Genomic DNA, 18756 nt, shown 5'->3' with positions numbered 1-18756 from the left:
ACTTTTCATTTCGAAAATTCAAGTAAGCGAGGTGCCACGCCTATTTACTAAATAACTATTAAAAGTCGTATATCTTGGAAACTTATGCAATTAGAGTCCTCAAATTTTGCACGGACAACTTTGACATCTGTAAGAATATTTTTTGACAAAATGGGCGGAATGGCTGTAGTGGTCGTGGCACCTTCCATATTAAGAAAATATTAAATCAGTATAGGAACAAACGAGGGATATTATTTAATGCCCGATCCAAAACTCCGGGGTCGGGTTACCAACATCGTAAAGTGCATAGCAGTAATCGTCCAGGAGTTTTGTTCTGGCAACTTTGGCGTAAGATGGCGTGTGTTTTCCTTTTCTACTACACGCAGAGAAAAAATATAGTTGTGGTAACCATAATCTAAGAGCAACATATTATGGTTAGAATTATGGTTAAAGTTAAAACATATTATGATCATTTTTACTATAAAGAAATATCATATTATGATCATTATTAGTATAATAATCTATCATATTATTATTAAACATAGTCCAAATATTTCATCATAATATAGTTTTATTAATTATAATGTGATGTTGTAGCATCATATTGTAGTTTCAAGGAACCACATTATGGTTTCATGTAATCATATAATGGCTTCAAGTAATCATAATATTGTTTCAAGTATTCATATCTTCCATATCTTCCAATCCTTCCAAATGGGAGAAGATATATCCAAGTTATCCACAGTTGTAACATATTCACTGCTTTTACCACTTTCTTCTTTTTTCATAGATGCCTCTGAAGGTAGCTTACAGTTAGGCAGCCGGTTTCTTCGCACAGTGCCTAAGGAGTAAATGCCCTCCTTGCCAAATGAACCATCAGCGGTATGGCTGAATAATAGTTGTCATGGTATAACTGGTAATTTTGGCTTCTAGGAACAATACGTGATAAGCGCAGTACAATATTTTATGTGGCACCCAGATCAGGTTCACCTTTAGGCCGATCTACGTCGTTTTCTTGTCCGGAATATATTTCAAAGTTGTAGGCAAATCCCTATTTATGGGGCTTCATTGGAATATATTGCTTCATGTAGTGCCTAACTTTTGTAGAACACATTTGTTCATCAATAGAAAGATGTTCCTCTAATGAAACATTATTAAACTTTGCTTTCAAATGTTCAATTATTGGTCTTATTTTATGGAGTCTGTCTCTTCCAAGCTCTTCAAAGGTGTCATTGTTGTTAAAATGTATGTTTTGATGAATTTTTTCAAAAGTTTTTGAACACATTGTGCTGCTTATAGGTGAGAATCCAAGCTTCTCACTCCAATAAGACCTAATGTGGGGCATGTGAACTAGTGACATATACAAAACAATTCCAATATATGTCTGATTAAGTAAACGTTATCTTTTTTGTATGGTAAAAATTTGTTTCTTTTACTTTCAAATGGTGAGAAAAAAATAACAAAAGAACTGATATGGAGTTAATAAAGTTGACAATTCTCCATGTATTTCAGAATCTCCGTGGAAATGTAATTGTCCTGCGTCGATATTCAAATAGTTCTTTTTCCATGTTATGTTTTTAAACTTTGTTGATGAAGATATACTGGGCTTACAAGAAGGCGCAGATGGTGGTATCTGGTTAATGAAAAGTTCTTCATCTTGCTCATCGTAGACTATTTCATCAATGTTAGGCTGAAAAGTAAAATCAGTATCATCGTCGCTTTCAGTTCCAATGAAGTTATTTAATGAAATTTCAATTTCATTATCAGCTAATTTTTTAGACTAGACACCTAGAAAATTTTAATAATACACAAAAAACAATAACAAAACATAATAAGAAACACAAAACATATAACGGAAAATTGTACAACACTTTGTCACTAAACACGCGGTGTAGCCATTTGGCAACATACACTAATTGTATTTTTTTTTACACATTTAACTATTTTCTTTAATTTTTTATTATTGAAATTAATAATACTTACATTAGTTTAATCAATAATTAATTTTAGTTGATGAAATATCACTTAGAAAGTTTTAAAAATGCAAACCGAAAATCGGACTTTTTGGAAAAACAGGTGTTCAACTTTACCAACGAAAAAAATGTGCAAAACAACGATTTCTATTTAATTTTTTCAAGTTCAGATAACCAGTTGTTGTAAAACAGTGTTAAACCAATAGGCCCTAATGTGCAAAATTTCGTTTTTGTACCTAAAAAGTATTTTTTTATTAAAAAAAACGGTTTGTTGCCAAATGGCAACAGTACGCATTTAAGGGTTAAAGTTCTTCGTGCAAAATTTTAAGAATTTAGTTGTATAAGGTTCTTACTGTAATAGTTTCTAATATAAACGAATTTTTGTATTTAATTAATATGAAAGGTGCCACGCCCCCTAACGCTAGTCCTCCCACATTTTATCCTAAACAAACATATTGACACTAAAGTGGCTCCGGAAAAATTTTAGGACTCTAACTGTGTTATCTGTATTATCTCAAGAAAAACGAATTTTTGTATTAAATTAATATGGCACCTCCCTCATGGGTATTTATTATTTATTTATTTATTTATTTTATTTATTATTTATCACTTAAAAATGTTTACATCGATGTTAAACATCGATTTTAAGATTATAACTGTATTAGTTTTCAAGTAAAACGAATGTTTGTATATAATTTATATGGGAGGTGCCACACCCCTAACGCTAGTGTCATATATATATATATATATATATATATATATATATATATATATATATATATATATATATATATATATATATATATATATATATATATATATAATATATATATATATATATATATATATATATATATATATATATATATATATAATATATATATATATATTTGTAACGCACAATAATTTTGGTCCTATATTCACCTTACAGATCGCATTTTTGAAGAGACTTATTGAAAATGGTTAAGATCGTCCATTTTTTTCAATTATAGAACACCCCTATAGAACTGAATCCCCGAATATGCCTTGTTAGCATTGTAATCAAACTACAGGTCGCAATTTTTGAAATAATTGAATGAAATTTGACACATGATCATCTATGGTACCGGAGACGAACCTACAAAAAGCCCCCTTCAACATTTGATTCTATTCAAAAATAGTTCTTCAATTTGTTTTCTTGATTTTTATAATAAAAATTGAAAATAAAAATTATTTTTGATTCTATTTGTTTCATTAAAAATTATTTGCAATTTTCTTCATAATACAGGATTAGTAATTTTTAATTTTGCAATTTTCGAATCAATTTCTGCACAATTTCAGCAAATTTGGTCGATATTAGGTGGTGGTAAATAAATTTTACCAATTTTCTATTAATCTCTGTTTTAACCCGATCATTTTAATGTGTTTTAAAGGTAAATATCGCAAAAAGAGTTTTATAATTAATTTCTAAAAATAAAAATTATTGACTGATTATTTGGGCATTATGTTTAAAAAATTATTTGTCTTTTTCTACCCACCATCAAAAAAGATGGGGGGTATATTGATTTTGCCATTCCGTGTGTAACACATCGAAATGTTGCTCTAAGACCCCATAAAGTATATATATTCTGGGACCTCGTAAGATTATAAGACGATCTAGCCATGTCCGTCGGTCTGTCTGTTGTTGGCACGAAAGCGTCCACAAAATAAGAGATATTGAGATGAAATATTCCCAAAATATATTTTATTGATCAGAAATGTTTGGTATTGAAAATGGGCAAAATCGGTCAACGATTTCACATAGCCCCCATACAACTGTACCCCCTGGAATATTGTATAAATAGCTTTAAATATTCACAAATTCGTTGTTTATGAAGCGAATACCACAAAATTTCGCATAGGTCAGTTTTTTGACATCTGAAAAATATTTCTGCATTATGGCAAACATAGGTCCGTAATTGGCCCTACCCCCCATATAAGGTCCCCTTTAGAAAATGACTAAATAGCTGATTACTGGCTTAAAAATGGGAATATAGCGATGAAATTCGACACACATAAGTTTCATGCAAGTCAATATCTCTCAACCAAATTTTATGTATATCGGTCCATAATTGACCCTACCCCCCATATAACGTCCCTTTCAGAAAAATGACTTTAACGCTCATTACTCTCTTAAAAATACAAGTATAGCGATTAAATTTGACATAAGTAAGTTTTTTACTATCCAAAACCTCTCTATGAAATTTTATGTGGATCGGTCCATAATTCACCCTACCCCCCATATAAGGTCCCCTTCAGAAAATGACTTTAACGCTCATTACTGGCTTAAAAATTGAAATATAGCGATGAAATTCGACACACATAAGTTTTATGCAAGCCAATATCTCTCAACCAAATTTTATGTATATCGGTCCATAATTGACCCTACCCCCCATTTAACTTCCCCTTCAGAAAATTATTTTAACGCTTATTACTCGCTTAAAAATACAAGTATAGCGATGAAATTTGACATAAGTAAGTTTCTTACTAGCCAAAACCTATCTATGAAATTTTATGTGGATCGGTCCATAATTGACCCTACCCCCATATAAGGTCCCCTTCAAAAAATGACTTTAACGCTCATTACTGGCTTAAACAAACGAATATAGCGATGAAATTTGATATAAGGAAGTATCTTACCAGCCAAAAATCTTTATGAAATTGTATGTGGATCGGTCCATAATTGACCCTACCCCTCATATAAAGACCCTCCATAAAATTACTATAACGCTCATTACTTGCTTAAAAATACGACTAAAGCGATGAAATTTAACAGAAGCAAGTTTTATACTATCCAAAATTTCTTTACCAAATTTCCCAGAAATAAGTTTTATACTAGGCAATATCGCTCAACCAAATTTTATGTGGATCGGTCCATAGTTGACTCTACCCCCCATAAGAAGTCCCCCCAAAAAATTTTTTAATGCTCATTACTGGCTTAAAAATCGGATTATAGCAATGAAATTACACAGAAGTAAGATTTATACAAGTCAAAATTTACCAAATTTTATGTGGATCGGTTCACAATTGACCCTTCCCCCCATATAAGGCCCCCTTCAGCAAACGACTTTAATGTTAATTATGGGCGTAAAAATACGAATATAGCGAAGAAATTTGACATAAGTATGTATCTTAGGAACCAAAACCTTTCCACCAAATTTTATGTGGATCGGTCTATAATTGACTCTACCCCCCATATTAGGTCCCCTCCATAAAACTACTTTAACGCTCATTACTGCCTTAAAAATACGAATATAGCGATGAAATTTCACAGAAGTTTTTTACAAGAAAAAATCTCTTTACCAAATTTTATGTGGAACAGGCCTTAATTAACCCTAACCCCAACATAAGGTCCCTATCAGAAAATACTTTAAGGCCCATTACTGGCTTAAAAATACGAGTATAGTAATAAAATTCGACTCAATTAAGTTTCTTGCCAGTCAAAAACTCTTAACCTAATTTTATGTGGATCGAGCCTTAATTGACCTGCCCCCATATAATGTCCCCATCAAAAAAACGAGTAAAGCAATAAAAAACGAGTAAAGCGATGAAATTCGATATAAACCTGACCTGTAGGAACTAATATCGTTCTACAAAATTTTACGGAGATCGGTCTATAATTGACGCTACCCCCATATAAGGCCCCTTCAGGAAATGACTTTAAAGCTCAGTACTGGCTTAAAAATACTAGTAGATTTATGAAATTCGACATAAACTAGTTTCGTGTAAGCTAATATCTCTATCTCTTCTATAGGAACCGAAATCACTCTATCAATTTTTATGAGGATCAATCCCTCATATAAATTCCGCCCCAGAAATGACGCGAAAAATACGAATATCGCAATGCAACTCGACATAAAACAATTTTGATTTAAAATCTTACTACCATATTTTATGAATTTAATGCTACTTAGTGGCTTCAAAATACAAGTAGATCGATGAAATTTTAAACAAATAAGGAACTGAAATCTTCCTAAAGACTTTTATGAGAATTGGTCCATATATGTATGTATAAATACCCCTACTCGCTATAAAAATTAACACTGTCAATAGTAAAATCCCCCATTAATGGACCTCTTTCAAATGTTACCCTGATGTTCTCATTAATATCGGTATATAATAATAAAATATTCAAAATATCAAAGTTCATTTATATAACAGTGATTTGATGGTGGGTATAAAATATTCGGCATAGCCGAATATAACACTCTTACTTGTTTATTATTGATTTTTATTTGAAAAAGTTCTTAGTAATGTTTATAAAAAATATAAATCAAAACAATTTGTATTTTCTGAGAAATGAAATACAAATCAAATAAAATTTTTAAATTAAATTTTTTTAAATAAAAATAATAACAATTACTGTCTCTGATTTAAATCATTGCTGTATGAAATAATCAAAATATTGTATGAAAAAGTTATCGGTTATAATTTACTAGAAACATCTTACCTTTACTTTTTTGGGAAAAATGGTAGATCCAAGTACTAATTGGCCTTTTAATACACGTGTATAGCATTCCTTTTCAAAATCAGTTGGAATTCCAAAATGTAGTGTTCTGGTCACATCAGTTGTACCGTCCCTTTAAAAAATATATTTTTTATATGTATTTTATATATTACAATAAACTAGAACTCACATATACTGAGCTCCAGAATCACACAAATAAATTTCTTTATCAGTAATTTGTCGATTCGTTTCTTTGGCTGGATGGTAATGAATAACAGATCCATTTGGTCCGGACGAACTAATCGTTGGAAAGCTTAAACCCATGAAATGTAAGTTTTTCCTAAAATAAAATAATTATCAGAAAAAACTTTATATTTGATTTGGGTTTATACTAACGATCTAAATTCCTCAAGTTTATCTGCTCCAGAAATTTCATCAACGTAATGTTTGTTTGTTATCATATGCTCTAACCATGCAAAATACTGACATAAAGCTATACCATCGCGGACATGACAATTAATGAAACCTTCCAATTCAGTAGCATTTTTGATTGCCTTGTTAATAGCAATAGGTGTTATCTATAAATAAAATTAAAAGGGTATGTGAAATTATTTACCTTTATATTAATCACAAAAATAAGCATACAGAAATACTGACAATTGGTTTTATTTAAAAAAGCATATTAGTTTTTCAAAAAACAAAAAAGTAATACATTTATTTGTTAAAAACAACTTTGATAATTATTATTCATAACTTTTTTCTGGATATTTTAGTTATTTCAGTTCTCATTTAAGCTGAAGTTAAATAAGTGCAACATTAACGTCACTAAAGTAAGTATACAAATCATTTTAATATACACGCAGAGAAAAAATATAGTTGTTGTAACCATAATCTAAGAGCAACATATTATGGTTAGAATTATGGTTAAAGTTAAAACATATTATGATCATTATTAGTATAAAAATCTACCATATTATGTTTAAATATAGTCCAAATATTTCATCATAATATAGTTTTATTAATCATAATGTGATGTTGTAGCATCATATTGTAGTTTCAAGCAACCACATTATGGTTTCATGTAATCATATAATGGCTTCAAGTAATCATATTATTGTTTCAAGTAACCATATTTTGGTTACAAGTAGTAACATGTCTTCAAGTAACCATGTTATGGTTACATATTAAACATAATATGGTTAATTTAATGTGCTCGGTGTAAAATGTAATTATTTGTTAATTTTCTTTTAATCAAACACAAAACTTCCAAGCACTGATATTCCCATAAAAATATATATCCACATTTTCATGCCAATATAAACACAATTTAATTTTTTTTAATTATTAATTTTTTATGTACACTATTTTATTTATTTATTTCTTTTGTTTCCTATTATATTTTTAGATATTATTTATTTTTCACAATTATTTTAACACTGCGATTGTTTAACAATTTCTTTAATCCTATCTAGTACGAATAAACCATACAACTGATAGAAAATTTGGGATACCAAAATATTTTTAATAGTAAACGTATTTTACTTATATCTTAAACATTATATGGATAAATGTGTAAAATCCTACCATTTAATGGTTATTTGATAGTTTAAGTTTATCTAAATAACATAATATGTTTAAATAATTATCATTATTTAGTTGTTGTAAAAATAATTATTTTTCAGAGAATCATTCCCAAATTTATAATTGTCATAAACATATAAATGTTTTCAGTAACTAAAATATTGATGAAGTTCAATAAAAATAACAATTGTTTGGTTATGACAACAAAATATTGTTACAAAAAACATAGAATAGTTGTCCTAACCATGCCGAACCATGTTTTTTCTTTGCGTGTATATTTGGCAAAATTTATAATGTTTGTACTAGTATCGATTATTTAAAACAAGTTTTATGATTTTAATCTTCCATTACACACTTTTAAATACTATCCAAATGGTTACCCTGGAAATAACTTACACTACTTATCTACTACACTACTTACTTTCGAAATTGATTCTTGTCTAAAACAGGAGTGCCCAAAAGTTTCTTATGGAAGTGTAAATATCAGACATTTAAAGAAAAACATATTTTTATTTAAAATTTTTGTTGAAAAAACCAACACATTCATTCAAGGAAAAAGAAAAAAAACATTTCATATACGTACACTGCAAAAAAATATGATTTGCATTTTTTGTTAAAATAAATTTAAAATTTGAAAAAATGTATGTTATATTTACAAATATGGAGTTTGTTGAGAATATTTTGTTTAATTTAATTTATTATTTATACCAATTACTTACCCCCATTATCCCAATGTCTGTTAATTTTTTATCCTAACGTTAAATTGACAGTTTTCGGACAAAATATCTACCAATTAAACATAACAGGTGGTTGAGATAATATATTAAAATATATAAAATTTTATTTCGTATGATTATGACGGTTTTGTGATTAAAACAAGCATGTTTCGAATTATAAAATCCACTTCAGGATGATATGATAAGCGCAATATTATTATAAATATAAATTATAATATAATTAATATAAACATTTTTATCTCGATGAAAAGCTACATGATAAACGTTTATATATGTAGACATAAATCTCTCCCCTTAATTTTATAATATACATATTAAAGGCCTGCACAAGACAGCAAGAATTCGACAATTTGTTAAAAAATTTCGTGTGCTCATGAGAGTGCACACGATAATTGTCGCATTATTGTTGTCTTGTGCAGACCTTTAATCTCTATTTGACTCTAGCCCAAAAATATACTTTCCCAGAAGGTAGTTTTAACATGAAAGGATACAAAATACAAGATATCCTTAATCGATTTTTATCCTTTCATATTCTTCAAAGTTTCCACTTTTTAACTTTTTATCATAGAGATAAATAAACTCTGTTCCGCAATATCAAATTTCTCATTTTTCTACATAATAGTTTAACAAAAAAGGACTTTGAAATTTTCAGAGGGGAAAATTTTATTAATTAATTTGTTAAAATATTTAAAAAAATATTATAAAAATGAAACAAATGGAGCTATGAAGACCAAATTTTATACTTTTGAACTCTATTCTAATGTCTTTATTATGAATATTCTTTGTTGAACAATTTTGTATAAAATTTCAAGGATAATAAAGGATAAACTTTTATAAGGAAATTTTCTACATCTTTTTAAAAAATAAAACAAAATACGAGATAAAAATACTGCAATTGTCCTCTTTAGTTTGATACCCATATTGCTATAATAGGGTGGCTAAAAATATTTTATAAAAATTTTTGAAAATTAAATGTACCTCAAATTTTAAAGTCCTTCAAAGAGGACAAACGATCAGAAAATGAAAAACTGAGTACGCAGTTATACCATATAAATTATGTGCTTTCTTATGTATATGGTTTGGTTCGTGTGTGAAAAATGGTGTTGGACGGTGGTATGCTACACGCATTTACAAAAACAAAAGTGTACCAAGTGCATATATAATATATTATATATTAATATATATATATATATATATATATATATATATATATATATATATATATATATATATATATATATATATATATATATATATATATAATATATATATATATATATATATATATATAATATATAGACTTACAACATATACTTACAAAAATTTATAATATAAAGGAAATATATAGATCCTTTAATTTAAATAAGGATTTTCGAATTCTCCGATTTCCAAAGTATATATAATCATATTTTATAGATCTGACATTTTTCATCTCTAGCAACAAATTAAGACGTATTCGTGTTCAACACCATTTTTCACACACGAACCACATAATTTATAAGGTATAACTGCGTACTCAGTTTTTCATTTTCTGATCGTTTGTCCTCTTTAAAGGACTTTAAAATTTGAGGTACATTTAATTTTCAAAAATTTTTATAAAATATTTTCAGCCACCCTATTATAACAATATGGGTATCAAACTAAAGAGGACAATTGCAGTATTTTTATCTCGTATTTTGTTTTATTTTTTAAGAATAAAAAGATGTAGAAAATATCCTTATAAAAGTTAATCCTTTATAATCCTTGAAATTTTATACAAATTTTATACAAAGAATATTCATAATAAAGACATTAGAATAGAGTTCAAAAGTCTAAAATTTGGTCTTCATAGCACCATTTGTTTCATTTTTATAATATTTTTTTAAATATTTTAACAAATTAATTAATAAAATTTTCCCCTCTGAAAATATCAAAGTCCTTTTTTGTTAAACTATTATGTAGAAAAATGAGAAATTTGATATTGCGGAACAGAGTTTATTTATCTCTATGATAAAAAGTTAAAAAAGTGGAAACTTTGAAGAATATGAAAGGATAAAAATCGATTAAGGATATCTTGTATTTTGTATCCTTTCATGTTAAAACTACCTTCTGAAAGTATATTTTCCTTTTTAATTTAATACAATTATTCCGAACTCTATAGTTATTCTAAATTCTATATATGCATCTTATAAAAATGCCTTTGACCTCCCAATAATGTTATCAAAGTAGTTTATTATATAGTTTTCATTAAAAAATACAACATAGCGAAGGTATACCATGTGTAATCAGTAAACCACGATATACATATATATTTAAACAAGTTAGGAAAGTATAGCCGGACTGGGCCGAACATATCATACCCTACACCAGTTGTGAGTTTCTTTCAAATGTGAGTTATTTTATAAAATAAAATATTTATGTTGAATTTTATTTCAATTGCGACATATTGAAGAATAATTAATTTTCTGAAAGTGGGCTAGAGTCAAATAGAGATTATAGGTCTGCACAAGACAACAATAATGCGACAATTATCGTGTGCACTCTCATAAGCACACGAAATTTTTTAACAAATTGTCGCATTCTTGCTGTCTTTTGCAGGCCTTTAATATGTATATTATAAAATTAAGGGGAGAGATTTATGTCTACATATATAAACGTTTATCATGTAGCTTTTCATCGAGATAAAAATGTTTATATTAATTATATTATAATTTATATTTATAATAATATTGCGCTTATCATATTATCCTGAAGTGGATTTTATAATTCGAAACATGCTTGTTTTAATCACAAAACCGTCATAATCATACGAAATAAAATTTTATATATTTTAATATTTTATCTCAACCACCTGTTATGTTTAATTGGTAGATATTTTGTCCGAAAACTGTCAATTTAACGTTAGGATAAAAAATTAACAGACATTGGGATAATGGGGGTAAGTAATTGGTATAAATAATAAATTAAATTAAACAAAATATTCTCAACAAACTCCATATTTGTAAATATAACATATATTTTTTCAAATTTTAAATTTATTTAAAAAAAATGCAATTCATATTTTTTTGCAGTGTACGTATATGAAATGTTTTTTTTTTCTTTTTCCTTGAATGAATGTGTTGGTTTTTTCAACAAAAATTTTAAATAAAAATATGTTTTTCTTTAAATGTATTGATATTTACACTTCCATAAGAAACTTGTGGGCACTCCTGTTTTAGACATATATATTATTATATATATATTATATATATTATATATATATATATATATATATATATATATATATATATATATATATATTATATTATATATATATATTATATATATATATATATATATATATATATATATATAATATATTATAAATTTTGAAGATTAAATAGCACTACTATAAATTGGGAATATTTATAAACAAAATATGGACAAAATGGACATAAGAATGATTATTTCTTTACATAGAAAGAACATTTCAAATTAAAATGTACAAGAAAAGTATCAAATAAGAATGATCTTATGTACTTTCATTGTTATGCATTCTAGAAAATTATTAGGGTGTTGTTTTTGTAAATTATGCTCTTGTTTTTGAAGTTGTGTTTTTGTTTTTCCAAATTGCGTTTGCAATTTCTGAAACAAAGCGACATCAACCTACATTGTTGATTGATGCCAAGCAACTAAATAAAATATTTTTATTTTTGACACTCTTCTTGAGAAGTTTGTATGCGATCGTGCTGTATACATGTAACTACCGAAAATATTCGTATTCAGGACAATACTAGCGCCGACGTCTGATCTAAATAACGCCAAAAAAACGTAGTATAAAATATGCATGTTCTAAATAAAACGGTTTGGTATGGACGATGATGAATCAGTCATTATAAAAATAATTGCAACTAAAAATGTCCGCAGCTATAACTAATTATTAAAACAACTAAAACAGATTATTAAAAACATAAAAAGGTACAAGTTAATTTTCTGAGGGGTAACAATAACACAATTTAGCTTTACATACGCAGTAAGTCGATAAAATGAAATACAAATGTCGTTAATGAGTTTACTTACCTCTTGATGGCGTTGTTTCTTTGGAATTAAAGCAGTAAGATAATAACTTGAACTTGGTGATATCCATATTTTTCCTGAATTATTTTTCACCTAAAATATACATATACAAAACGTTTTAAATATTATAAAAGATTTTAAATCAATAGCAAATTTAAACAATAGTAGAACTTTTTTTGTTTGTTTTTAATAAATCTTGATGTTGAAAAACTCCGCTCGCTAAAAATAGATTGTTAAAAGCTAGTTATATAAGTTTTCTAGCTTTTCTTTCTTTTTTTTGTATTTAATGTATATAAAATCATCATAAAATGATGAATGCTGTTTCTGTTTTTTCTTGTAGAATTATAAATTTCAAAACTTAAATCAACAGAAGAATGAACTAATTCTTCATCCAGTTCATTACATGGAATAAACGATTACACCGTCCAACACCATTTTTCACACACGAACCAAACCATATACATACGAAAGCACATAATTTATATGGTATAACTGCGTACTCAGTTTTTCATTTTCTGATCGTTTGTCCTTTTAAAAGGACTTTAAAATTTGAGGTGCATACAATTTTCAAACATTTTTATAAAATATTTTAAGCCACCCTATTATTACAATATGGGTATCAAACTAAAGAGGACAATTGCAGTATTTTTATCTTGTATTTTGTTTTATTTTTTAAGAATAAAAAGATGTAAAAAATATCCTTATAAAAGTTTATCCTTTATTATCCTTGAAATTTTATACGAAATTGTTCAACAAAAAATATTCATAATAAAGACATTAGAATGGAGTAAAAAAGTCTGAATTTTGGTCTTCATAGCTCCATTTGTTTAATTTTTATAATATTTTTAAATATCTCAATAAATTAATTAATAATATTTTCTTCTCTAAAAATTTCAAAGTCCTTTTTTTGTTAAAATATTATGTAGAAAAATTAGAAATTTGTTATTGTGGAACCGAGTTTCTTTATCTCTATGATAAAAAGTTAAAAAAGTGGAAACTTTGAAGAATATGAAAAGATAACAATCGATTAAGGATATATTGCATTTTTTATCCTTTCATGTTAAAACTCCTTTCTTGGAAATTATATTTTCCTTTTTAATTTAACACAATTATTCCGAACTCTATAGTTATTCTAAATTGTATATATCTTTTAAAAATATCTTTGACATCCCAATAATGTTATCAAAGTAGTTTATTATATAGTTTTTATTAAAAATACAACAGTGCGAAGGTATATCATGTGCAATTAGTAAACCATGATATACATAAATATTTAAACAAATTAGGAAAGTATAGCCGGACTTGGCCGAGCATATCATACCCTACACCAGTTGTAAATTTCTTTCAAATGTGATTTATATTAGCAAATAAAATATTTATGTTGAATTTTATTTCAATTGCGACATATTGAAGAAAAACTAATTTTCTGAATGTGGGCTAGAGTCAAATAGAGATTAAAGGACTGCACAAGACAACAATAATGCGATAATTTGTTAAACAAATATCGTGTGCGCTATCATAAGCAGGCCTTTAATACGTATATTATAAAATTAAGAGGAGAGATTTATGTCTACATATATAAACGTTTTTTATGTAGCTTTTCATCGTGATATTAATGTTTATATTAATTATATTATATTTTACATTTATATTAATATTGCGCTTATCATATTATCCTGAAGTGGATTTTAGATTTCAGAACATGCATGTTTTAATCACTAAATCGTCATAATCATACGAAATAAAATTTTATATATTTTAAGACATATTATCTCAACCACCGGTTATGTTTAATTGGTAGATATTTTGTCTGAAAACTGTCAATTTAACGTTAGGATAAAAATTAACAGACATTGGGATAATGGGGTAGGTAATTGGTATAAATAATTAATTAAATTAAACAAAATATTCTCAACAAAAATTTTTTAATTTGAATACATCTTAACTTTTAATTTTTTTACAAAGAACTAATAAAGATAAAGACATGAAATTTGGGAGTCTGCAACTCCATATTTGTAAATATAACATATTTTTTTTTTCTAAAAAAACTGACTATAGAAAATAAGGATATTAAAGGATTAAAATTTAAAAGGACATTTTTTTATTTTTTTATTCTAACATTTTAAAACTATTTTATTTGTAAAAATACTGTTATTCTCCTCTTTCAATCGATACCTATATTGACCTACTAGACCAAACCAAATTTAAGCTAAATATAATTATACTTACTCTTCCTTTCAAACTTTAAAGTCCTTTTAAAGGAAGAAACGATCAGAAAATAAAAAACCAAAAATGTAGTTTAACTATATCAAGTATATAGTTTCCAACGTATAGGATCTTGCTCATGTGTGCAACAATTTTTCCCAATTTGTGTTACGGTGTTATATAATTCCACATAAAACTCTTTGGATTCTGCTTTGGTTTAGTTTGGGCGCTTTCCTGAACTTAAGTAAACTATAAGGATGTTTACTACTTTTATTCTGCATTAAGTCTTATCTTAAGCCTGTTACACAGTTATTGTAAATATATTGTGTTAATTTTGCTTAATTTGTTTAATAAGAATTTAAAACAACAAACAAATTAAACAAAAAAATTATATAATAAGTATAAAAATTTTTACTTTAATCCTTTTCGACTATGGAGTGAACTTGGCGTGAAAATTTTTTAATACATAATTTTAAAATTTTTGAACTTTGGTGTTAAATTGTTTAACCTCAATAATAGGAAAGTGGAAAAATATAATCATTCACTAATGTTAAAGGAACTCAAATACATATCATTATATTGATTAAATTTATACTCTTTATTACATTAATTAATTAGTACTAATATTAAAGTAGTAATAAAATTAAAAGACAAAAGGAAATAGAAATACAAAAAAATACGAACATTTCATCAATATATTAACATAACAAATTAAATTAAATACATATTGATACTTATATTTTTCTTTAATACAATAAAAATAATAAAATAGAAATATTTTGAACATATATATTTTCAATTTGTTTGGAATATTTTTATAAATACAATTATTTGAGATTTTAGTGCATATTAAGGCATTCATGTAGTGACTGTTAACAATGGATAGTAGTAGTGGAAAAATTTTCACTGCCACTATTTTTTTAGTGGTAGTTGAAATATATTTCACTACCACTATAGCGATAAAAAATAGTGGAAAATCAAAATTTCGTCACTATAGTGGGATTTAGTGGAAACCTTAGGGCACTAAATATTTAATGCACTACCACCAACAGCGTGTTCCTATATTTCTGGAATATGTAATTTTTATTTTGAAATTTCATGTGGGCGAGGAGCCACGTCCATATTAAGAAAATATAAAATCCGTATATAGAGTCCTCAAAAATTTGTCGGAGTCACTTTTGTGTCATTATGAATAAAATGGGCGGACTAACAATTCGTTTATCTTGGAAACTATTACATTACTATTATTTAACATCTATGTAAAAATTTTGGGTAATAAATTGGCTGACTACCTATAGGAGAGCGCCACCTTCCATATTAATTAAATACAAAAAATCGTTTATCTGGGAAATTAATAGAAAGAACTCAAGTATTAACATTTTGCAGAACTTTAAGAACTTTAATATTCATATGAATTTCGTTTAACTGGGAATTTAATAGAACTAGAACAAAAAGCCGTGATACACGGTAGTCAGATCTTACAATGTTGCCAGTAAAATGTTCAGAAAATGTTTAACAATCTTCTAAACTTACAATTTTTCTTTTGCAACGTTGTAAGAAGAGGCATTACTGACAATATTGAATGTTAAAATTTGTAAGTTTACACTGTTATTATGCTAAGTATACACGGTTGTTAGATCTTACATCGTTGGCAGTAAAATGCACAGAAAATGTCTGATAATACTCTCAACTTACAAATTTTTTCTTGCAAAAAATTCAGACAATTATTAGACATTTTCTGCACATTTTACTGCAAAAGTTGTAAGATCAAACAACCGTGTATACATAGCATAATAGAACTTCAAATTACTTTAATATTCATCTCATCATTTTAGAGGAAAAAAAACGGTCTTTTATCTGGAGAGCCTGAAGCCCCACATGAATTAAATAGATAAATTCGTATATCCAAGAAACTTTTAGAGCTAGAATCTTCAAATTTTACATGAAGAACTTTGACATTCATGTGAACATTCAGAGAATGACTGCCGGATTTTCAATGGGTGGCTGCGTATCCCAATAAGAATAACAATAAAAGTGCTCGTATTTTTATTCTGTAATGACTTTTCTGAAGGGGACTTTATATGGAGGAGGTTCAATTATAAGCCGATTCTCATAAAAGGCACAAAAGAGGTGATTGCTAGCAAGAAACTTACTTATGTCAAATTTTATAAATATACTAATATTTTAGTCAGTAACGATCGTTAAAGTCATTTCCTAAAAGGGGACCTTAAACTTATGAGTGAGAAAATCTCATAATTCCTTTTCCTCTGGGGTGATACTGATAAGAGCAAGACCAAAAAGACCTAGCCCCCATACAACTGAACCCGCTGAATAGGGCTTTTAAATTCATAATTATGTTTAATATACTCGTATGTCGACAAAAAGATGCAAAACCATGTTCTATTCTATTCAACAGTAAATGTCTTAAGTATATCAGAGGCAATACCCGTATTTTTTATCCAGTAATGACTTTTCTGAAGGGGACCACAACAAAATCTTTACTCAACAAAATCTTTACCTATCCGGTTTTTGTTCGACATTAACCAGAAAATAACTGATTACAAATGTGCTAACCCTACTTTCTGGGATTTAAAATCAGCTTTACAGTAAATTTCTCTTACTCAATGCTCCATTACCAGGTTATTTGATCGTGCTATTTATAATGGGTTTTGGTTTTTTTAACGTTTGATGTCGACTAGAATTAGTACCATTAAATAATTCCAAGACACATGCTCTAGACAATTGGCTACAAATTCAAAAATAGAATTCCACAATTAATTATACATTTTTCTGCAAAAGTGATACAAAATCTAATAGACTTTTTTCAGTAAATCAATGTTTCGGTGTACCCTTACAAAGAGTTCTGTTATCAGACCTATTCTGAACAAAAATTCAAAGTGTCATGTATATATGTAAAAAATATTTTTTAATTAATATGTGGTAATTTGTTTTATGTTTCATTGCCGATTTGTTGCCGATTTTTAAAATGTAAATGCCATTTTTTTCGAAAATGCCGATATTTATACAAATTTAGCTGGCAGCCCTGATGATGGTACGTATTGTGAGTGGACATACGGGATAACATGCACATCTAAGTAAAATTGGACGTGCGGATTCAGATGAATGTAGAGCATGTGAAGATGGCAGTGAAACTCAGGAGCACTATCTTTGCCACTGCCAAATTGAGTTTCTTAACACTGAAAAATAATTCATCCAGTATTTTTTTATGATAGTGAAATAGCTGATAGTGAAATAGCTGTATTTCTTCAGATTTTATGTAGAATATATCCTCCTATCAACATATCTTATATTTTTTGATGTTGAAGAAGGTTGTCAATGTTTGAGAAAGAAAAGAAAACCAGTGATGTTAACAATATTAATAAAGTGAGGCATGGAGTCGAATAAGGGCGTCTATACCATTTGGAAAATTATACAGGAGAGCATTAAACATTAAAAAACTTTAAAATTTTGTAATTTTGATAAACTTTTTAAATATATATTCCGATATCATTCATAGCTATCTCTCCCTTTTCATTAAAAAACTTAAACAACTTGCAAAAATCGGCACTTGAATAAGGGAATATATCCATATGTTATTGATGAATATGTTCCGAATTAGAGACCATAGTATAATTTGCTTATGTCAGAAGGAAGTCCTTAATTAACCTTTAATATTAATAAGGGCAAAAAATTAAATCACAATTTTGTTACTTTTATACCCTTCACATTCGTAAGAAGGGTATATATAAGTGTCTAATCCGGTTGTAATTTCTACATATAT

The 18756-nt window shown here is 27.5% G+C and overlaps 1 protein-coding gene across 5 annotated transcripts in view; it reads right to left on the bottom strand.

Annotated features, from left to right (window-relative positions):
• Positions 1-18756, bottom strand: part of LOC111683220 (xaa-Pro aminopeptidase ApepP) — a 388046-nt gene that overhangs the window by 285768 nt on the left and 83522 nt on the right. For all 5 annotated transcript variants that reach the window (XM_046949780.1, XM_046949783.1, XM_046949779.1 and 2 more), the window contains 3 exons: positions 6814-6995; positions 6608-6757; positions 6421-6550 (listed from right to left, as the gene is read on the bottom strand). In XM_046949780.1, the coding sequence (XP_046805736.1) occupies positions 6421-6550; positions 6608-6757; positions 6814-6995 (462 nt within the window). The remainder of the gene's footprint in view (positions 1-6420; positions 6551-6607; positions 6758-6813; positions 6996-18756) is intronic.

The sequence above is a fragment of the Lucilia cuprina genome, chromosome 4 (genome assembly GCF_022045245.1).
Source record: "Lucilia cuprina isolate Lc7/37 chromosome 4, ASM2204524v1, whole genome shotgun sequence".
In the NCBI taxonomy this organism is placed as follows: domain Eukaryota; kingdom Metazoa; phylum Arthropoda; class Insecta; order Diptera; family Calliphoridae; genus Lucilia; species Lucilia cuprina.
This window is presented reverse-complemented; position numbering and strand designations above follow the sequence as displayed.